At 38.4% G+C, this 24,190-nt stretch overlaps 1 protein-coding gene across 2 annotated transcripts in view; it reads right to left on the bottom strand.

The window, feature by feature from the left end:
• PLCL1 (phospholipase C like 1 (inactive)) overlaps positions 1 to 24,190 on the bottom strand; it is a gene marked incomplete at its 5' end in the record, with an annotated part of 352,878 nt that overhangs the window by 26,392 nt on the left and 302,296 nt on the right. Inside the window, 2 exons of one of the 2 annotated variants that reach the window (XM_081243163.1) lie at positions 20,680 to 20,789; positions 22,883 to 22,958. In XM_081243163.1, the coding sequence (XP_081099289.1) occupies positions 20,680 to 20,789; positions 22,883 to 22,958 (186 nt within the window). Of the gene's footprint in view, positions 1 to 20,670; positions 20,790 to 22,882; positions 22,959 to 24,190 lie in introns of both variants that reach the window. The other variant, XM_081243164.1, reaches the window with a different exon arrangement.

Here is a 24,190-nt window from a genome sequence, read left to right as displayed (position 1 = left end):
TAGCACAGAGCCTTGCCCAAAGCAGAGATCCAAAGCATCTGTCAAATGAAAGAATAAACTAGGTGCCATTGACTACACAATCACCTCAGCCTAGAATTTCCTTGACAACCACCTCCTGCAAAATCTCATTTTCCAACTTTTTAATTCTTGCAAGGAATAGTCAATTCACCCAAAAACTAGCCCATCCTTTTATAACAAATATATTGCCCCCTACCTTTTACTCAGGGCCTTTTTAACAAGAATTTTCTGGAGGATGGCCATGATACCAGTAGCAATTTCAGGGTCAGGTGGAGTGATTACAGGTATAATTCTCCACGTCTTTGAGGAGGCAGGAACCAATGGAGTAATAATGGATATATTTCGTGGGAGACGTGAACCAGTGGAATCCTTCTAATCACATGACTAAGGAGACTGTCCTATCTGCCCACATCAGGACCAAGTCATGTGACCATTGGCACCCCACGTCACATAAAAATGCATTCTAAGTAAATTATATTTTGGGCCAATTATTAATAGAATATTGTGGCATGTGTTTTCCTAATGGGTTTTATATTAGAAAATTCCTTAAACTTTAGCTTACAATCTTTCTCTTCCTGGGTCACTGCTATGGATTTTCATCTGTTGAAGCCTTAATTGCCAACATGATGGTATTTGGAAGTGAAATTTTGGGGAGGTAATTAGGTTTGGATGAGGTAATTAGCCCCCATGATGGGAGTGTTAGGTTTGGATGAGGTAATTAGCCCCCATGATGGGAGTGGTGATCCTATAAAAGGGTAAAGAGATTTAAGCTCACTCTCTCTTCACCATATGAGGAAACCAGGAAGAGGGTTCTCACCAGAAATCGACCTGCTAACTCTCTGATCTCAGACTTCCCAGCCTCCAGAACTGTGAGAAATAAATGTTTGTTGTTTAAGCCACCCAGTCTATAGTATTCTTGTAATAGCAGCCCTAACTGATGAAGACAGTTACTGTATTAGTTTCCTAGGGCTACCAAAGCAAAGAAGCACAGACTGAATGGGTGGATTAAAAAACAGAAATGTATTTTCTCACAGTTCTGGAGGCTAGAGCTCTGATATCAATGTGTGGGCAGGGTTGGTTTCTTCTGACGCCTCTCTCCCTGGCTTATAGATGACCACCTTCTCCCTGTGTCCTCACCTGGTCTTTCTTCTGGGCGTCTATGTTTAATCTCCCCTTCCTATAAGGACCACCAATCAGATTAGGGTGCTCCCCATGACCTCATTCTAACTTAGCCACCTCGTTAAAGACACTACCTCCAAATAAGGTCACATTGTGAGGTAATGGGCATTAAGACTTCAACATATGAATTTTAGGGGAACACAATCCAGCCCATAACAGTGACCTCTCTCCCAGTGCTCCAATCTGTGACTCAAGTTAACTTGTTATCTATATCCAAACACACTGGAAACCCATGTTTAAAATTTGGGGATAGTTTGCCTATTGTACTATGAATCAAGAGCCCTTCTCTGCCCATCTGAAGACCTCCCTGCATTTATAGATTTGTAAGTTTAGGATTTAATTATTATTATAAAGTATGGCTTTACTGCTGTCAATATGCTTTTTCATATGTTATATATGAAATAGACACGTAACCAGTGGGGCAGTCTTGTCATAAGATAGACAAGGACTCTGGGTCCAGAGAGCCTGGGTTTCAATTCTGGCTCTGCCACTCATTAGCTAGTTGACCTTGTTAAAGGTTAGCTATCACCTAACCTCTCTGTCCCTTAGTTTTCTCATTTATAAATCATAAATATTAGTAGTACTACACTATCTGGTTGTTATTGGAATTGAATGGTTTAATAAGTCTGAAGCATTTGGAACACTGTCTAGCAGAGGATAAGCATTTTATAACTGATAGCTATTATTATTTGTTGTTGTTGCTAAAGTGCTTTCTGTATTAAGAAAAATATTTCTAAGAGAATCATATTCATCAATTTCAACCAGTCATATGTCTGATTCCAGTTTTAAGGTGAATATTCCCTAAAATGTCCCATTTCTTTCTGGTGTACACAAGCTGTTTTTCAATAAATCTCTAAGTTATTATAAAAATCAATGATGATCTCAAGATGAGAGGATTTTTCCACAAGCGTAACAAAGACCAGTGGGAGAAGGTCTGCCTGATTGGGGCATAAGTGAAATCCAGGAAGGAGAGCAAACTCTCAAGGCATTTTCACATAATTATAGCCCTAGGTGTATGATGAGCTCTTGATAAATATTTAAAGAGTGACAGTGATGAAGATGGTGATGATTCACAAAGGGAGGAAGGAACTCAAAGATAAAAGTTACTCAGATTTTAAAAAAAGATCATATGAAAAATTCTAAAGTTCAGTCACTTGGATTGTTAATGATATCTGAACCATGCTGGAAAAAGACAAAAAATCCAAAGATAATTAAAGTATATTTTTTCATCCTCTTATGAGCAAATAAAGGCAATAGTCTAAAGTCTTATTGTAGTAGGGCAATTTTTAATATCATTTCAGGTTTAGATTCAAATAATTCGGTTCAGCAAATACATCTTGACAACATACCACCCGCTGCTTCTATTGCAATAGTAAAAAGCTGAATGTGGGAACCAGTTGTAACATGTAGAATAGGCCCACCAAAAAGTGTCTGTAATGTGTACTCAGAATATTTGTGTATGTGTGTGCACACTCCGTTTACGTGGCATGAATTGAGGAAAACGGTTGGAAGTAGCTGAAGCAGTGATCTGGAAAACTGTGTGACTCTATAAACAACCTGAGAAAGTCACTAGTTGCCGGACAGAGAGAAGATGAGTACCTGGAGGATGAGAAAAGTAAAAGTGGGCAGTGGGCCTCCTGAGAGAAAAAGCTAAAGCCAAATTACCAATCTAGTGCCCATGGGTGCCTGCCTGTGTTTTGTGAAGACAGAATGCCCTGGTCAGAAAAGATGGGGAGGAATAGGCCAGGGAAAACGACACTCCTCAGCAGTAGGAAGAGGAAGCAAGAGGACAATATGCCAACCCCATGAGGAAATGGAGCTGCCAAGAACTGCAGAAACGCCCAGCTCCCCAACTGGCACACAGGCATCAAGTGGTGACCTTGGACACCATGACTGTGGACGTGAAGAACAAGCTTTGGAGTCACACAGATGGAGGTCCTCATCGAGCTCTGCTGCTTCCTAGTCAGTTATGTTCTCTTGAACAAGCTGCTTAGCTTCTGTAATCCTCTGTGTTCTCAGCTTAAGCTCAGCACCACAGTGAGGCCCAGGCCCAGCCCTGAAGGAGCGCAACCTCTTACGAGAAAAGACATGGGAACAAATCCTTACCACACAGGAGTGAAATTGTGTATCAGCTACAGATACAGCACTTCTAAAAGAAAGATTATGTGGTTTTGTTGGAAGTTGAAGAATAGGGGCATGGAGAGCAAAGAGCAGGGAAAGCTTCCCAAAAAAGTCATAGATGACCCTGTGCTGGACTGAGTGATGAGGCGGAGCTGGGCAGGTGACTGAGGACAGAAAGAACGTTACAACTGGCAGGAACAGCATGCGTGAAGGCACAGAGTCCTGAAACTGCCCAGTAGGTCCAGGAGCCACAGAACTGTGGGAGAGTGGGAGCATGAAATGTGGAGGTACAGAGCTGTACAGAGGCCGCATCACACTGGACCTTCTAACCAGGCCAAGAACTTAGAATTTGTTCCTATGGCTGACAGGCAAACATCAAAAAACACTTCTCTCACTCAAGTCTACTTGGGCTGTTAAAAAAGCTTGTTTGTGTTTTTTAATCCTCTTAAATGAATTTAGAGCATTCTTTCCTGAAGATTAAAAAATATTAATTATATTTTCTCTCACAAGCTTGTATTAGACTTGAAAAGAGGATCGGATGTTGTTTTTCCAATGCCTCTTGTTTCTGTCATCTGGAGTTACAAATGGAATCAACCAAGTTTGGTTGTCAAAACCAATTAAAGTTAAGACCTAGCTAAGCTACAAATGAAATTTCCTCATCTGATGTATCTAATACTCTGGATTGTGGAGCTTCTCTACTGCACTTCAACAGACAAATTAAGTGGCAGGTTCACAAGAAGACACACATTGCACATGGATCCTTGGAAATTACTAAAGACTTCTCCTAAATGTAAATCTTAGTAGGAAAAATCACTGTAGTAGGCAATAAATAAAATTAATATAAGTAATAAATACTTAAGGACACTCCCCCAAAACTTCACGGAAAACAGAAGTTTAGAGAGAGAAAAATGATTACATTGACCATTTCATGGCAGCTATGTGACAAATCCAGAAGGCACCATTCACATAGGCTCAAAGGGAATGGCGCCCCCTAGAGCTGTGTAGTACACAACTCATATGGTAATATTACTGCATATCAGCTCTGACCCATTCAAGGATCAGATTGTTAAAACTTGGGTTGCAAAAAGGAAACTATGCTGGTGTAGAAATGTGTAATCAAGAGCTCCAGGAAGATAATTTTAGTTGTACTGATATTTAACTTCACTGAAATTCATAAAGTCTCATGTGATTAATCATCGAGGCCAGCTGTAGTTCAGAGTCTCCTGTGAAAACTCTTCCTGGGTATCCTTGACAAAGGAGCCAAAGGAAATGACCTTCCCAGGAGCAGTTATTTAAAGAGTAAAAACAGTGGTAATCACTTTACTATTTGCTCCCTTTCCCTCTGACCAGAGAGGAAGTTCAAGAATAAGATGTTTCTGAGACTAACCCAATAATCTGTAATGTGGTGGTTGGCAAGTGAAGGATGACAGAAATGATTCAGTCTGAGTGATATAACTGTAATTTAGTAGCTAAGACAGTACTTTCCAAAATTCAGAAATGGAATTTCCACCCTGGCAATGTTTGTAATTATCATATTGTTATACACTTTTATGTTTTTCACAAGAACAACTGAGGATACTTTTAGATAACCAAAAAGTCAGAAGAGATATTTCTCCAATATTATTATTATATCTACATGTATTATTACAGAGCTTACAACGAATGAGGTTAGTAAATGGATTGTTTAATATAGTGTCAGGGGGCTATGTTATAACACACATACACATACACATACACATACACACACACACACACACACAGAAGCACACACTATATATACACATGATTGTTTCTTTCAATGGTATTCTTCCTCTCCCGGACAAAAATGTGTTATAGATAAAAGAGAGGAGGAAGGAAGTTGCTGGTTTTTCCCTCTCTGGTTTCAGATTGCATAAAAAGACTCTATAGGCTGACTCAGAGGATACACAATATACATTGTTAAGAATCTTTAGTCTCATTTATTCAGACTTAATATTAAGCCATAGCTACAATTAAAACACACTTTTCATACACAAGCATTTACATGCCAGCTTCATTTTTTAGCAGGCTGGGGTATCAGTTTCTTGGTTGATATCAAATCCACAATAAACAAAAGAGTCTGTTTCCTCCAACATTTTTAATAAGTGTAAAGAACCATCTGGAAGATAAAGGAATGAGGAAGTCATGTGCAACCAGCCATGATTTCACCAGCAAATAAACTGTCTATAGCTCTCAAACATTAATATGACTTTTCCATGATGTTCAAATTGTACTCATCAAAGCAGTCTGAAGGAATAAACTACTGATTCAGTAATGTACGCACCAGAGAGCACGAGTAATTCTAAAACTTTCAACCTTCCCTCTCTATATATTTTTGCTTTAAAAAAAAAATGAAGCTCAATTAAAACTGGAGAAGTAGAAAATTACAGTGAGACAAACCCATATTTCTGACCCAAAGCAATCAGAAATGGCTGCTGAAACCCAGGCCATAATTTTAAGGCATCTTGTGTATTTCAAATGTATGTGAGAAATACATCTCAATGCATGTTTGAGGAAGAAAGCTCAACTTTCTGAAACTAGATTTGTTAGGAATTGATCAGGAACTTCTTTTTTGGCCCATAAGATTAATATTTCTCAGGCAACAGGATTTACAAACCCATTTAATTCTAGTTCTTCCATAATGTCAGCTGCTGAGTAGCAGACAACTCGGAGATCCAGGGTATTCTAGTTGATTAAAGGGTACTTCTGAGAGATTTGGATTGCAATCTTTTTATCCTGGAATACATTGTGAAGTAATTTAAGAACTTTCCATCCCTGAGTCCATTGACTCAAAACTCCATTGAGAATAGTATCTTTTAAATAAATACTCAAAGAGTTTGGCTAATTTTAGAAGACATAGCTTTGTCGTGGCAGATTTACAAACCAAATCAGAAGGGGTTAGTGTATTTTGTTGTAGAGTGAACGATTCTCTTTAGCTAGAAAGAAACCTATACTTTTTGTCTCTGAAAGCAAGCAGTTTCTACCTAATAATTTGATAACCTTTCCATAAAATCATATGATAATGCAAAAGTTTAAGACTCAATTTTAAGTCATAGTTCTGTGACAGGGAGTCTTTTCCTTTCCAAAATTATCTTCTTTCAAAACATTAACATGATGATTGTAACGATAATGATGATGATGATAAGTGTTTCTTTCTTATTCAAATACTTTTCTGAACAGTTACGTGTAGAATTTTTTATGAACCTAAATAAACTAAACTTAGTTTTAAAAATCCAAAGATATTTCTTTTTCAAAAAATCTATAACTAATCTTCTCATAAAGCCATGGATTTTTCCTTAAATGGGAAATTCAGTTCCTAATTATTCTGTGTTAGTGAAAAGGTACCTCCACTTATTACAGATGCTTAAAGTATCACTAATATATGCAGAGTGATTTAAAAGTAGAAAATTGTTTTACAAGAAGTGGGAAATAAAGGAGAAAAAAATCCCTCCACCCCCAACACCAGTCTGTTACTATGAATATGTAATCTCATACATGCTGTATATTTGAGCACACTAGATCTACTTAAAATAAGAGAAGTCTAACTAAACTGGAAGATAATCACTTCTGGATTGACGGAAAGTATGATCCTTTCAATATGGCTTTAAAAGAGTAACATCTAATTTCCTTATTCTTACCCTAAAATGTTCTTTACACATTAATGTTTACAGGTATGTATATATATATATATGTGTGTGTGTGTGTATACATACATACACACACACACACACTATAACATTTCTTATACACATATTTCTATATGTATGTGTGTATGTTAACAATGTTAAACTTTACCCGAGCCCTATGTTCTTGGAAAACAGGGATGGTTAAGAAACCCCAGCATTTTGCGTTCCAGGAAATGGCTTACTGCCCAGAGCCACCCTTCCCCATATGACTTAGATAAGACTCATGGATGCCCTCCTTGTTTACCTATGCCAGACACAGATCCTCCAAGTTCCCTTTCGGAAATGATTAGCTGAACTGTTTGTACCCATTAACCAATTTGGACAAAACACATGCTTCCCTGACTGAGCCAAACTTAAGTTAAGCTTCTCTCCTCCCTTCAGGCCCTGATCTTTGACCCTCTCCCCATCCTGAGTCAGCATTCAGCCCCTTCTTAATGGCCTCTCAGGATCATACCACTCAGCCACCCTTTCTCCAGACCTGGTTCTTCTAACCTTGTTTGCCCCTTCCAGTAAAAGAAAAATTGTTTTTGTCTGACCTTTAAGAAGCTTACAGATTTTATGGAAGGATCATTCTCCCTATTTACTGCAATGGTCCCCTTCCCCATACTGCAATAATCCTTTTAAATAATATCTCTCTTTACCTAAACCTGGGTTTGTCTTTACCTGACAATGCACACACCACGCTTACATATACATTCAGAGTAGTGAGCTCACGCTGCTCTGATTTGGGTTAAGAATAAGGAAATTAGATAGATGTATCCCATCTTCTTCTCCCTAGAGTAACAAGGAAAGAAGACAAGCTTGTGTCTGAAAAACCTAAAAGGGTTATGTAAGAAATTAGAATGAAGCACTTTTGCTACCAATGTTTTCTTTCCACATATAATTGAAGAAAATAGTTAACAGAGTAAGGACATCAAACTCACCTTAGACTAAGACTCTGTGTGTAAGAAACATATTTTCTCTAAAACAAGTTTTCCTGCAAGAAAAGCAAGACCTTCCATAATCTCACAAGTTGGAGCCAAGTCTATGATGCATCTATTCATTTGGATTCTGCCATTTTTGAATTATTCAAAATCATTATAAAGTGCAGCTTTCATCTGAAAAAAAAATGGACTCCCCCAAGAGACACTAAATTTAGTTCTACTGAAGATAAAGTAAAGTGGTCTGTGCTTCCATAATCATATCAACAGCCTCACTTTTATCTCCACTAAACTCCTAGGCAGCACAGCTGGGATGCAGCCACCCTAGGCAGAAATCTAGACACCATGTAACCAGACTGCTTATTGCTAAGAAGCATTAACATTCCATCTGAACCATCCTATATTGTTGGACAAGGGCTGTTTGGAATAACGTTTTGGATTTGTGATTTTTTTATTATTATACATGCATTAATTATATTCTTTAAAAAAAGACTTCACTTTTTTAACACTAATACAGTTCATATTGTACATTCTATAATGCTCTCTGCATCTTTTCAGCTTTAAATCACAGAAATCTCTCAAAAACCAACCTTTAAACATCCTCCACTACAACTACAAGCTGTCAAATGAATTTTATGGATACACATGGACAGAGAATGTTGCTGCAGATTATTTTTTAGGAGACAGATGATTAAATTCACATGTAATTAACCATATGACTCATGACCAGGTTTGATATAGTAACAAATTAGCTATGATGCTAATGAGTGGTAATGAGCGAGGCAGGCATTTTAGAACTCTGCAGACCAAGTTGAGGATGTCTACCACATTTTTATCTTGATTTGTTTTCTTTTCACCATTATTTTCAGATTGTTTTGGCAACCACACTCAAGTATCAAAATATAAGGCAGGGTTTTGGAATCCATTAAAGGCTAAAGATATTTACTCCCTGCTCAACTGGTACTTCCTCATGGAAGACTTCCCTGACCTCCCATTAGGTCAAATCCCATTACACATTCTCATACTTCTCCTTCACAGCACTGATCACAGTGACGAATATAATATGCAGTGTGTGATTATTAATGACAGCCCCAACTATGGGTCTCATGGCCCCATGAGACCACGTTTTTATTCATGAGTACACTCTTAGGCATAGAACTCAGAACTCAAGAGGGGCTTATAGGTGTTTACTGAATATATGAATGTGGTTTTACCCAAAAAACCCCCCAAAATTACTATTTGCTAATTTATGGATTAGAGGCCTCTTTTATGTTGTGCACCTTTTTATTTATAAATGTTAAAGTGGAAATAAATTAAATCGACTTCTTGCGATGGAGTAAAAGATCTTTATTCTGTACTAATAAGCCAAACAATAACAAGGTTCTAAAAATGTGTTTAGGAGTACCTTTTCAAACACCTAGTCTGAGTATAAATACCTCAAACTTAGCTTATAAAACCGCTGGAATAGATGCTATGCCTTCTAAAAGCATACTCTTCTTAAGGCCTAATAATATTTTCTTCTGTGTGTAAAGATAATGGTACTGACACATGAGATCAGAGTTGTTTTTCTAGTACTTATCCATTCATTCTCTCTCACCTGCCACCTTCTTCCTGATGATAAAATGACATGCATTGTAAGGCAGCTGGCTGAGATTACAAGTGAGTCTAGGCTTGCTAGGTTGAGTGAGACTAAACTGGCTGCCACTAGAATCAGATTCTCAATTTTGGCATCATCACTGTTTTGCCTTTCCCAGTTGCAGTTACCAAACATTTCCAGCATGACAAGTACCACAGCTGCTCACCAAAATTAAAATATTATTTTAAAAATATTTAACAGGCCAAATAATTAAAATACATTTTTAAATAAACTGAAAAAATTTTAAATAAATGTAACCTAGAGAAGATATATAGTAGGTCAATACACAACATTCCTTCCACTAGCTATTAGGCACACTTAACCTAACAATGTAGGAAACTCTTTAGGTTGACAGGTAAGTCTTTGAGTAGATAGATACATAGCTAGCTGACTGGATAGGTGAACAGACAGACAAGTACGTCTTAAGGTAGTGACTACTTATATGGTCCACTCTGTACAATTTGCTTTTTACTATAGAGCACTTAACCTATGGAGTTTAACAGACTATAATCTATATTTCCAGAGTAGAAGAACTTCTGTGAATTATAAACTGACTTTAATTATTAGAACCTCTATACTGTTTATTGAGTATTTTCACTGCAGGAAGGCCTTGAAGAACAAAAGAAAGAATAAAAATCACTCTGTTTGCAAAAATTCCCAACAGGAAAACAATATTGTTAAGATGTCAATACTACCAAAAGCAATCTATATATTCAATGCAATCCCTATCAAAATCCCCATGACGTTCTTACAGAAATAGAAAAACCTATCCTAAAATTCACATGGAATCTCAAGAGACCCTGAATAGCCAAAACAATCCTGAAAAAGAATAACAAAGCTGGAGGACCCATATTTCATGATTTTAAAACTTACAAAGCTACAGTAATCAAAACATTGTGGTACTGGCATAAACTCAGACACATAGACCAATGGAATAGAATAGACAACCCAGAAATACACCATTACATAAATATGATCAAATGATTTTTGACATGGGTTCCTAGACCATTCAACGGGGAAAGAATATTATTTTCAACAAATGGTGCTGAGAAAACTGGATATCTACATGCAAAAGAATGAAGTTGGACCTTTACCTTACAATATATACAATAATTAACTCAAAATGGATTAAAGACTTAAATTAAGGACTAAAACTATAAAACTCTTAGAGGAAAATATAGGCCAAAATTTCGTGACATTGGATTTGGTAATGATTTCTTGGATATGACACCAAAGCCATGGGCAACAAAAGAAAAAATAGACAAATAAGACTTCATGAAAAATTTTAAACTTTGTGCATTAAAAGACAGTATCATTAGAGTAAAATGGCAAACCACAGAATGGGATAAAATATTTGCCAATCATATATCTGATAAAGGATTAATATTCAGAATATATAGAGAACTTAGAAAACTCAATAACAAAAAAAAACCCAGGTAACCCAATTCAAAAACAGGCAAAGGACTTGAATAGACATTTCTCCAGAGAAGATATGCAAATGGCCAATAAGCACATGAAAAGATGCTTAACATCGTTAACCACTAGGAAAATGCAAATCAAAACTACAGTGATATACCACTTCATACCCATTAGGGTGGCTACTATCAAAAAAACAGAAAATAAGTGTTGGTGAGAATTTGGAGAAATCAGAATTCTTGTGCACTGTTGGTAGGAATGTAAAATGGAACAGCTGATGTGGAAAACAGTATGGTGGTTCCTCAAAAAAAAAAAAACAGAATTACCACATGATCCAACAATTTCACTTCTGGGTATATATCTATAAGTATTGGAATCATGGTCTCAAAGAGATATTTGTACACCCATGTTCATAGCAGCATTATTCACAAAAGCTAAAACATGGAAGTGTTCAAGTATCTATCAACAGATGAGTGGATAAACAAAATATGGTATTTATATACAATGGAATATTATTCAGCCTTAAAAAGGAAGGGAATTTTGACCTATGTCACAACATGGATGAACATTCAGGACATTATGCTAAGTGAAATAAGCTAGTCACAAAAAGACAAGTACTGCATTATTCAATTTATATTATGTACTTTGAGTAGTCAAAAATCAGAGACAGATAGTAGAATGGTGGTTTCCAGGGGCTGGGGAGGAGGGGGCGATGGGGAGTTATTGTTTAATGAATACAGAGTTTCAGTTTTACAAGATGAGGAGAGTTCTGGAGATGGATGGGATGACAGTTGCATAACATTATGAATATATTTAGTACCACTGAACTTAAAAATGCTTAAGATGGTAAATTTTATGTTTTATGTATTTTACCACACACAAAAAAATCAGAAAATAATTCCTAACAAGATGGTAGGTAGAGACCATCTTATTTGGAAAAAGCAGTCAGGAAGGGAGAAGACAGCAGTAGCGGAACCAAGCAGAACTCTGGAGGCTCCCCACACCCCTACCAAGTACAAAAGCCCCTCTATGTCCTCTGCCTCTTGTTGGTAGAAAAGCTGAAGTCTCCCAGGCCTTCCAGAGTCACAAAAAAGCAGGTTTGAATAGTTAATGATTAGGACAATAGAGTCACAGACTCAGTGTCTGATGCGAATTCCTGAGTCGTTTTACAGATACCGTAACTGCCACCAGAAGGCATGACATAAGCTGCTCCATCTTGAGCAGTACTGAATCTATGGCTAGCACAATTCCAAGAACTGGCCTCAAGAGAATGGGATTAACATTATTGCTCATAATAATCTATATCTTTGTGGGCATCAAAATAATTGTAGCTTGCTCTGCCCATATACGTAAGCAGGCAACTAAAATTGTCAGCAAAGAGATGCTACAGATCCATGTTGACATCTTTCACTCTGAGAATACAGCACCCTATGTCAGCACAAAGAAGTTACAGAAGATGGACCTTCACCCCAATCCCATAAAAATGGAATGTTGTTTGACAGCGGGGAATTAAAAGCATCTCTTTTGCCCCTTTCCTGTTTGCCCATTTCTGTTCCCTTCTAACTGTAAAAGAACTTAATTATAGTAATGAGATCACTAAGCAATTGAAACTAACTCCTGACTTATACTTTCCCGAATGCACACCATGCCTTGCCTAACCTGTTGATATTTCTCATAGATAAAAAGAAGTAAAAGAAAAATTAAGTAGTTAAAGAATGTTTAGCCCTCTACCCCAAAGCTCCCCTAAGCAATCTTGCAGGCAGATCACCCTGGCAAGATAACATTTGAAAAGTCAGCTGGACTGCACACAGTGGAGAACGATGACCCAACCTCCTCTCTCAATGATTCACTGAGATACTTCCCCCCAATTTTCCCTTAAAAAACCATCATGGCAGAGCAAAATCTTCAGAGTTGGTCTCAGGACACCAGCCCACCTTCTCCCCAGACTGCTGGCTTTTCTGATTAAAGCACCTTTCCTTTCTATTGACACTTGCCTCTTGAAGCTGATCCTGAGTTCGGTAAGAGTAGGAGGAATAATAGTGGGAGACTGTGGGAAGTAAGGATAGAAACTGAGTATAATTAGGGTTTTAAAGTGTCATGGGTTTTAAAAAAAAGTGGTCGGAGCAAGACATAACAGAGAAGATATATAAGCAGAAAGATTTATGTTATTGATAGGTTTAGTGACAAAAGGATCAATATCTTTAAGAATGTAATGTAGTTTAGCCACAGAAAAAGACTGAAAATAACATACAATCCTAAAATGTAAAGATGTGTAAGGATTCCAGCAGTCATACAGTCTCGTCTTATTTTTAGGTGAGAAAATCTAGCCCCAGAGAAGATAATTTTTAAAAATAATATTAATCAGTTGCAGATTCCTAGACTCATAGTCCAACTTTCTATAGGTCTAAACTCTTACATAATTCTAAGATAACACAGATGGAAATTCACAGCCCAAGAATTTGTTATTTTGTATGTATCACTAGGAAGTATTTTCCTTAGACTTAACGGAATTTAAAACTTTGTTTAAACCCTTTGAACCTTGCTTCTCAAGATCCGTGACTTAAAGGCTCCTCAGCTTTGCCACTCAGGAGGCTCCTTTCTTAGTGAAACCTGAGGAATTTACCTATAGGGACTTCACCTCACTTCTAAATCAACTCAGGTTTGTTATTCAAAGGAAGAAGATTCCAGGACTTCTGCTCTAACAGCTTAGATGATACAGGAAAGATGGAGGCTCTGAGAGGAAGAACTGAGGCTGTAGAGGCTGGGTGAAGGAAGGAATATGAACAGGAGTATGGTCTTTGCAAAGTTTTTGCTGGCAGCACGGCTCTTAAGTTTCCTCTGTCTCATCAAGATGCGGAGGCTGACAACAGCTAGACTAAAAGCCAATAAAGAGTAAAGCTGTCCAAGAGAAACAGGCGGCTGTCTCGATGATTCACTGAGATACTTACCCCCCATCTTTCTCTGGGTTCTCAAGGTGGGTCCAGGATCTGGCCTTCTGCTTTTGTATTTTTGTTGTTATTTTGTTCTGTTTTCTTAACCTCAGTGGTATCTGTCCAGGGGCTCAGTTGCATCCAATCACTCAGCAGTGATCAGGCCCTGGGGAGCTGATTCATGCTAACCAAGCTCATAGGAGATGGACTGATTTTAAAAAAGGAAGTTAACTGACTCATTTACAAAGAGACAGCCAGGCAGATGGGACTAGTTATGTCACTTGATCAACTCATTCCATCTTCACCGGAAAAGTGTGCTTGGGAAGCCAAGTTGAGGACAGAGTTGCTTGATGAATGTAGTGTCAGAACAAGGAGAATTGATGTTCCCAAGCTACACTGTCTCAAAGTACTGTTCTGCATTGTAGGAATACACTGTCAAGGTGGTTGGAATATTCATGTTAGTTGAACAGGACACTCACCCTCTTGGATGAAGATAATAAAGCACTTAGTATAATATTTCAGACACAGAGAGTACTCAGTTAATACAAGCCATCATTATTATGGGGCTATATATACTCTGGCAATTTAGCATAATGAGCTAACAGCATGGGCTTTGGAGTTAGATCCTTGCTCCATCAGTCAGTAGCCATATGCCAACAGGAAGGTTACTTAACCTCTCAAGTCTCAGTTCTCCTATCTGTAAAATGAGTATTATGTTTTTTTTTTGTTTGTTTTTGCGGTATGTGGGCCTCTCATTGTTGTGGCCTCTCCCGTTGCGAAGCACAGGCTCCGGACGCGCAGGCTCAGCAGCCATGGCTCACGGGCCCAGCCGCTCCACGGCATGTGGGATCTTCCCAGACCGGGGCACGAACCCGTGTCCCCTGCATCGGCAGGCGGACTCTCAACCACTGCACCACCAGGGAAGCCCTAAAATGAGTATTATAATAATAGTAACTTTACAGGGTGACCCTGAAAATTACTTAATATGTTGAGTGAAAATCACTTAACTGCTCACTGTAAGCACTGAATGCCTACAAACTCTTACATAGCATTTTTTATATCTCAGATACCACTTTATAGACATTAATTCATTTAGTCCTATGACTAAAGGTGGATATAGCTGAGGAACCTGTCACTACTAGATTATATTCACCAACATCTGCTCCCCTTCCTTGAGGAAGTATATACTCTCCCAACTCCAGTGAAGTCAGATATGACCATTTGACTTACTTTGGCCAGTCAAATTTAAATAGAAGAGACATGTGACACTACTTGGCAGAAAAGTTTAAAACGAATTTGCGCTTCCCTACCTCTAGGATTATAGATGGATTAGTTGAGGTAGAGTCCCCATTAGCCTGAGCTCCTAACTGACCCTTGCTGACCCTGGTAGGCAAACAGTGTGAGCAAGAAATAAGCTATTGTTTTAAGCCGCTGAGATTTTCATTTTTGTTATCACAGCACAATCTGGCATATTCTAATTGATTCAGAAGCATAGAGACAAAAGGAAATTTTCCCAAGACCACACAGCTAGAAAGTATCTGGCTCCAGACTCTGTACTCTTGACCACTTTATGTTTCTTAATAATTGATAGTAACATCAACATGAAGAATAGTTGATTATTAATGCATTGTTGTCAGTGGAGGTCTGTTTCTAGACTTCATAAGTAGCTGTTCTTTTCTGAAAGAGTTGGCTCAGGTAGAAACCTAGCCTTTCTCCAGCCTCTACTATAACAACAGCCAGCAGCTGACAGAACACCATTGGAGAATTTCTCAGTGGATGACATGGAGGACTCTGGACATGTTCCTTCTTTATATAACCTCAGAGCAGCCCCCAGGGGCATAGTCACTATGGTCGCCAGTAGAGCCTGGTTGGATGCCCCCAACACACACAGTATCTCAGAGAATGATTTAAAATACCTATGGTCCTTCTGCTGAGGGTGACCCCATTTTTTCTGTCACTCAGTCTTTCAGAGATGGATGCCTCTTCTCATACTTCTTTTTCCATTAGGCCATAATCTTGTTTCCCTTCTTTTCCTGCCTCTCAACAATGAGCAAAGACTTCAGATGTGTTTGCAGGCTCTATTAGAAAGCATATTACTGACATCCATGTAATTTCCCTTATGTAGCAAGATTCCCCAGAGACGTGAGGGCCTGAAATTTAGGGACTGAGCAAGAGAATCTGTCTGAGTTAGAAACACAAGTACCCAAGGAGCTTTAGCCTCTGCTCTTCCCAAGGAAAATGAAAATGTTGTCAAGATAAAAACAGAAGGAGCAAAGCTTAAGCAGTGGTAGAAAGCCAAAAAGTTAGGTGGAAAAAGATTAGTCATATCTACTGAACATAAATCTATAAAAGAGACCCAGTTTTTTGTGGCATACAATGAAATGCATTAAATTATAAGCTGGAAATCTATCTAGGGAAAGTATAGATACACATCAATTAACAGATGTGTCCATTGATGAAGAAATCATCTATTCATAATTTATTTAACACATGTCATTCAACTAGTAATCAATGAAATTCATGAACACATAAGAAGGCAGCCACTTCTTAACCCTTTTATTTATTTGTAAGCTCTAGTGATCACCTACTTCATAGCCTTTCCATTATAATGAAATGTTTATTAATTATATTTCTTCAATTTTTTTTATATATCTCTACTTGACACTTCTCCAGCTTGGAGAATTGATTTTTTTCATCAAACTTTTGAAAATGTTAAGATAATGGAATTTAGTTCCTTAAAATAACCAACAGGCCAAGTTAGAAAAATATATATTGGGAAACTCACTAAAATGTTACTCTCAGGTTCTTACTAGTTTCGGTTTTATAGGTGTGACCACCTTTTGATGAAATTCTTTTTGTACTTAAAGAATTAAATCATTCTGGATAGAGCCCAAAATTTTAAATGAATTCCACTTCATGATGCATTATGTTTTATCAGTGATATAGTATAAATTCATATCTCTTTTCCAGGAGACCTTCAGAATTCTCATTAGCAAAATACTTCCAAAGTTGATAACAATTTACTACAATAAACTGGCTGTGCAGGTGAAGTTGTAGTATCTCTTTCTGGAAGACGTAAAGAATAGGAAAAATTTTCATTGTAAGATTTTAATATTATGCTGATAACCAAACAAAACTCTTTTATGAAGGACAGCATGGAGAAAAGACAGATGGAAGGAACAGTTAATGCGTGAGGGTGGGATGAGATAGAGCTATCTTTGTCCAATGATTATCTGGAAAAGACACTGCAGACTGAGTCATTGAGACCTGCATCATCATATCATCCCAAATGAACACAGAAGCTATTTAAAGACTTCAATTTTATACTCAGAAGTGAAAGAGAAAGAAAGGAAGAGGAGGAAAATGACTGTAATAACTGGCTATTGGCATGTGACAAAAGTGTGGGGAAATGCAAAAGATCTGCTAAGCAATTCCCTACTCTGGACCCATGCATAGTGCTAAAATATGAGTGAAAGAAAAACACAGGTATGGGAGCTTCCAGGACCATTGTGAGTTCAGCCTCCTTGCTGGATTATAAATCCTCATTTCTAGCTTGGAAAATTTGGACTCTGTAAGTATAATTCATGTTTGTTATATTGTAGAGCTATTCATCTTTGTCTCTGCAAATTTTTCTCCAGCATCTCTGTCATATATTAATATCAGATCAATGTAATCTTGAATTGCAGAAAACACAAACTAAAGAATTTATTTTTTAGTCTCAGCTCAATTTCCTTTAAAGCCAATGTCCCTTTCTACCACTCCATGCTGCCCACCCACCATTTTCCTGAAGACACATTTCTCATTTTTTGTAGATCCTCCCTTACTTGTTGGAAATTGCATTGGAATTAAATATTTTAGCTACTTGAACGCACATGTTCAACAAATATTGGTCAATCATCATTCTCTTCCCCTAGATATCGAGGAGTACTTGTAAAAATTGTGTGTAAGGAAACCTTTTCAGTAAGCAATGCAGAATTTTTAGGTGAGCCTTGACATATCCTACTATTTCAGTGATTATGTCTTACCAATGTGGTTGTTACTAATTCATCCAGTTGTAAGCAATGGAAATTGCCTCTAGTAAACTTAAGAAAAAGGGCATTTTTAGGAGATTGAAAATCAATAGGAAGGCTGGAGAACAAAGAAGGAACTAAGAACTTCAGATCCAAGATACAAGAAATAAAGGAAGAGCCTTAGAGAGGAGGTTCTTTTCAGAGAGGCACCAACCACTATAGTACACAACCTCCAAAAAAGCCTGGTCTCTTTGTGCCTCAGCCAAAAATTCAAATTCCAAGAAGGTCATTTGTTTAGCACTTGGGGAAAGAGCACATAATTAACAGGTCAACTAAACGGAATGGGGGAGAGAAGGGAAATAGAAGTTTGGAGAAGTTCACTATTCTTGTTTAAGTTCCTAGTGCTCAAGTTGAAATACTAGTAGCTGGTACATGAGCTAAAATAATAGAAGATTGATTCTGTTTCAAAAGATCTGTCTGAGAACGATTTGTACAGCATTTGCTAGGCCCCATCTAGCAATCAGTTCCTGTCACTAAACCAAACACACAAACAAACCTCAGAAAATAGTGAATGGGCTTCAGTCAGAAATTAACAAAGAAACTAACAATTACACCTCAATTTAAAAAGATTAATTAGTTGATTTTTAAATTTAAATTTAATTAAGAAAAACCAAAAGACTTTTATCTCAATGGTCATCCTCACCCTGGCAAAAGTAATAGCGTATATGTACAATAATAGTATAGGTATAGATATAATGTCAAGTTTTGTGCACTATGACTTAGATATTTTTATATGTATTATCTCATTTCATTCTTATAAAACCTGGGGTGTAGGTATTATTATCACCCTCAGAGAGACTACATAACTTGGCCAAAGCCTCACAGCTATCAGGCAGTCTGCACCCAGAGCCTGTGCCCTCACCCCTGTACTAGGCTTCCTGGACTCAGTCACATGGATTGAGTCTTTCAGGAGGCAGGAGGACAGGGTAGTGGTTAGAACGATGGGCATGATATAGTACCTCAGTTCTGCCATCTACTAGCTGAAGGTAAGAAACTAAAACCTTCCTGAGCCTCAATTTCCTGATCTGTGAGATGGAGAGGGTCATATCAGGGTCAGCATGAGTTGCTGCAATGTCACACAGTTGTTGTGAAGAGGAAAGGAGGAAACATACATAAACTACTTAGTCATGGGTGCTTGTCACACGTGAAGTGTTGAATAATCAATGGCTGCTATTAGTCACATGTCTGTCTCCCCTAGTAGACTAGTTCTGGAGGCCCAGGTATTACTTTTTTGTTATTTGTGTCTGTAGCTCCTTTCTCAGTGATCAGCACATTAATGAGCCCACATAAAAATACGCTGAACAGGGCTTCCCTGGTGGCGCAGTGGTTGGGTCTGCCTGCCGATGCAGGGTACACGGGTTCGTGCCCCGGTCCGCGAAGATCCCACATGCCGCGGAGCGGCTGCGCCCATGAGCCATGGCCGCTGAGCCTGCGCGTCCAGAGCCTGTGCTCCGCAACGGGAGAGGCCACAACAGTGAAAGGCCCGCGTACCGCAAAAAAAAAAAAAAACGCTGAACAGAAAGCGTCTGTATCAGGGCTCACACTGCCATGTTGTACTCAGGTATTATAAAACAAGCTCCTCTTTATATTAACGCTATAGTTCCTGCCTCTTAAGCAAATGACACCTATTTTCCCCCACCCCACCTCCTGCCCCCAGACTGTTAACTCACGAGGTCAGGGTCTGTATTGCTTTTGTTCTTTATGGGTTCCCAATGCATAGCAGAGAGCCCAGTACATAGTAGGAGCTTAACAAATATTTGTGGACTGAATTTTTAATAAACATTTGTGATATGTATTACAGTTCACCTAGCACTTTCACATAAACATGTGCAGTATCTCTCTGTAGAGCAGGCTCTGGAGCCAACTGCCTGGGTTCAAACTCCAGCTCCACCGTTTACTAGCTGAGTGACCTTGGGTAATATACATAAGTTTTCAGTGCCTTGGTTTTCTCACTTTTAAAATGAGAATAATAACATTATTGAGTTAATAAAAGTATTAAAATGTTAATTCATATAAACCTTGTAAAACAGCGCCTGGCGCATCAGTGTTCTTTAAATGTCAGCAATTATTAATTTTGTTTGTAGCTGTTTTTCTCCATCACACTACTAAGAATAAGTTATTCCAACTGCCTAAATCATTTGTCCATTCATGTAACAAAATATGAAAAGTGGCGTCTTTACTTCGAAGTCCTAAAATTAATTTTCAGTGGAGCAAATCATAATCTCAAAAAACTGACTTCCAAAATTTTTGCAAAAATAAATGTATTTATAGAGACTCTTCCTAAAATCAAATAATCCTAAATGGCTCCAGATATTCTGTAGTTTAAAGCTTTTCCTAATCACTTGTGTTGGATCTTTCTCCAGCAACATTTTGTGTTATTCTTTCCACAAACCAGAACAGCCATATTGACTTGACTAGAAGTATGAGTAAACCACACACACACAAACACCAGGTAATAGAATTAGGTCGTGCTGTCTTCTGCCTCCACCACAAAACTCATTGTCCTATTATGGCAGAACATGTGTTAATCCCAGTATGCATCTCCCATCACTTAGAGCACAAATTAATTAGGTCAAGTGTTAATTAAAAATTCAAGTCACCGTATTTACCCACTGACGCTTCTCTACACATTGGAGAGATGAGGAGAAAAATAAAGACAAAGGGGCACCTGAGTACTTCATTTACCTTCAGTACTGTAATGTTCCAAGCAAAGCTCTCAGTTGCTTTGTTGAGTTTTCTTCCTTTCAAGCCTTCTTTTGCCCCCAGATTATGAAGTTCCTCATGGAACTCCATCCCTTTAAAAAGAGAACATAAGAGAATTATTTGTATAAATTTCAGAAAAATAGGCATTTTATTGTGAAAATATTATCAGTAAGAATATAATTTCCCATTTCTGTCCTTCTCATAATTTCTAAATCCCAAAACTGAATTTTCCTTCTCATTCTGTTCATCACCACCAAATGGCTATCCTTAAAGGGAAACTAAAAATAATCAATGCATTAGATTAAATTAGATTTTAAACAGCAAGGGGCCATAGACAAAGACATGAGAAGTTAAGAAGCATAGACAAAGACATGAGAAGTTACGAAGCAAATTCTTCCAACAGGTGGCATCCATCTTGTTTGTTCTCTGCCTGGTTTTTATATAAAATGGTGTAATGTGTGAATGGCTACCATATGTGAAGGATGCACATATCTTACTTTGCCTTATGAATCATCCATATGGCTTGACAGTAGGCCTGGAGCCCACATAGATAACAATGGTAATTAGTAAATGTTGAGTAAAAATAAAAAGCTTTTTTAAAATAGCATTCCTGGAAACACCCAAATGTGTCAGATTTGGGAATGGCCTTAAAATTATTTTTAGCTAAACCATTCCCCCAAGCTTGAATACTATAAAAAACATCACCATCATCTGTCTCTCCAGCCTTTGTCTTAGCACCTCAGAGATGGGAATCACACTTTCTTCTGGAAAGCTCATTCCATCTTTGGAAAGCTGTGACTGATATCAAACCAGTCTCTCTCCCTGAAACTTCTACTCCTTGGTGCTAGCTAGCCTCAGAACAACAAGGTCTAATCTCTGTTCCACAGTACAGCCCTTTAAATATTTGAAGAAAGATGTTGGATAAAGTCTACTAGAGTTTTCCCTTCTCCAGATTAAACATTCTAACATGTTTCAGCTTATTATAATTTCTCTTTAAGGATGACATCCAGGAACATCGTTCTCAAAATGGGATTGAAGTTGCCCACATGACGTAGGGTTTTACCACCATCTTCCTAGTTCTAGTGACTAGGCTTGTATTAATGCAGCCTAAAACCACATTAACTTTCCTGGTGCTAACATCACAAGCCCAGTACATAGTGAGAGCATGACTGCAGAGCCCAGACCTACACTCTGGCTCTACCACTGACTAGCTACGTGAGCATGAGCGAATCCCTGAAACTCTCTGCCATTGAATCTCCTCAATGGTGCAATGGTGATAACAAGAGTATTGACCTCATGGAATTGTGTGAAGATTAAATGAGTCAATACATACAAAACTCTCAAAGTAGTGCATGGTACATAGGAGCATAATATAAGTATTTTGTACTGTTATTATTTTCATGCTTCCTGTCAACGGAAACATTTAAGCCTCCAGATCAGTAGCAAAGAGCACCATTTTCAAAGTTTGGTCTGGGTTCAAAGGTCACCTCGACCACGTGTTGATATGGGATTTGGGGTAATTTGCTCAATCTCTCAGAATCTCAGATGCCTCATCTCTAGATTGGGTATAATGATGACTACATTGCAGAGTTGTTATGAGGACTAAATAACATAGCATATGTGCTTAGTGTATCAGATGCATATATATCAAGCAACTGTCAGTGTCACCTTCCTTACTGCAGTCACTAATGTCTGTGTGTGTGGATCAGGGAGAACATGGATCCAAGAGAGATAAAAGTACTGGGGTGTGGATGAAGTGAAAATAAATAAACACAGCAATGTGCCATCAGAGACATGTAACCCATCCCACCCTTAAAGAAGGAACAAATCTAAAATGAGGACAAGTAAATGAGGCAAATGCCTAGAAGGTTAACAAGATTATGGTTCAAACTATAAAAATAAAGTGTTTCTTAAGGGGCAATGTGAAACCACAGTTTCCATATCAGTAATAAAAGGCTTTGATCGGTTCCCAAATCACAAAAGTAAATTCAGAAACCCTCACCTTTCTAGACATCTTCAGATACCCCCTCTATATACACACAGACCACCTACCTACTATCATGTAGATCTCTTCTGTACTAAACAAAGGCTTCAGTGTAACTCAAAGTATAGTTAAACTTTAAAAGTCTGCCAAAAATCATCATCATGGTTTCTAAACGAAATGGGGGCAAGGGGGGAAGGTTACCTGCTTTCTGACACTGCACGATCTTTTCCTGGACTGTGTCTGCCATTTCTATGAGAAACCGGCTCTCTTGGATCATCTGTCACAAAATAAGCATTAAAAAGGTGGTTGTCAGAAATCCTTAAACTGGCACATTGGAAAGACAACATAAAGACCCACATGAAACTGCCAGTAATGGGGCACCCTGGCCATAACCACAAGAGATGGGAGAGGGAAGGATGATGATCTCTGCTCCAAGCCCCATCCACTCTAACACCAGCTAGAGTCACCTACGTTATGGTTGCTCCACTTATGTAATATGCCTGGCACACCACGGGTGCCAAATCAATAACTGTTGAATAAATGCATACACACTCTCTTAAGTCCCAGATCACATTCATGAACACCTCTTATTTTATCCCCTTGCCCCAAAGTTACTGCAACATCAAGGCAAGTGGTACTGGAACAACAGCAATGAGATATCAGAACAGGGAATCACCTAGTGATGAGGTAAAGAACTACAGGACACATCGGTGAAGTCGGCAAATTGGATTTAAGTGGCGCAAAGATGGTGGAGTCCTGGTCCTTCGTCGAGAAGGGCTCCAGATCCATTGGCAAGAATGAACTGTGGGTCATATTCACCAGCAATTCCACAGAGCTTGTAGGCAACAATACTGAAATGGTGTCCCTGCCCTCCACATTTGGGTAGAAAGAAAAAAGACCAAGAAGTAATTAATATACTGAGTGAAGTAGGGAAAATAGGACAGCTGTTGGAGAGATGAAGAAAAGAGAAATCTGTATGTGAAGAAGGGGGAAGATGAGAGTAGGTAAAGATGTTGTGATCAGAAAGACAAGGGATTGGGGCCCTTCTTTCGAAATGACTAAAGAAAGGCACCAGGGCTTCCCTGGTGGTGCAGTGGTTGAGGGTCCACCTGCCGATGCAGAGGACACGGGTTTGTGCCCCGGTCCGGGAGGATCCCACATGCCGTGGAGCAGCTGGGCCTGTGAGCCATGGCCGCTGAGCCTGTGCGTCCAGAGCCTGTACTCCACAACGGGAGAGGCCACAACAGTGAGAGGCCCGCATAACGCAAAAAGAAAGAAAGAAAGAAAGAAAGGCACCAATAGGCAAACACTTCCTGAATTTCCAGCCACTCTTCTACTCCTAATAAATGTTGTCCCTTTTAATCTGACTATTCCATGTTTTATCTGTCTGGCTCAATAATCTGAAGAGAGTTCAAGGCAGAATCCAAAGTGGACATAAAAAGTCTTGAGTAAGACATTCTTCAAAATTAAGTGCTGTTGTACAAGATTGTAGTTTTATACAATCACTTT

This window comes from Mesoplodon bidens (assembly GCF_964165515.1).
Source record: "Mesoplodon bidens genome assembly, chromosome: 8".
Classification (NCBI taxonomy): Eukaryota; Metazoa; Chordata; class Mammalia; order Artiodactyla; family Ziphiidae; genus Mesoplodon; species Mesoplodon bidens.
This window is presented reverse-complemented; position numbering and strand designations above follow the sequence as displayed.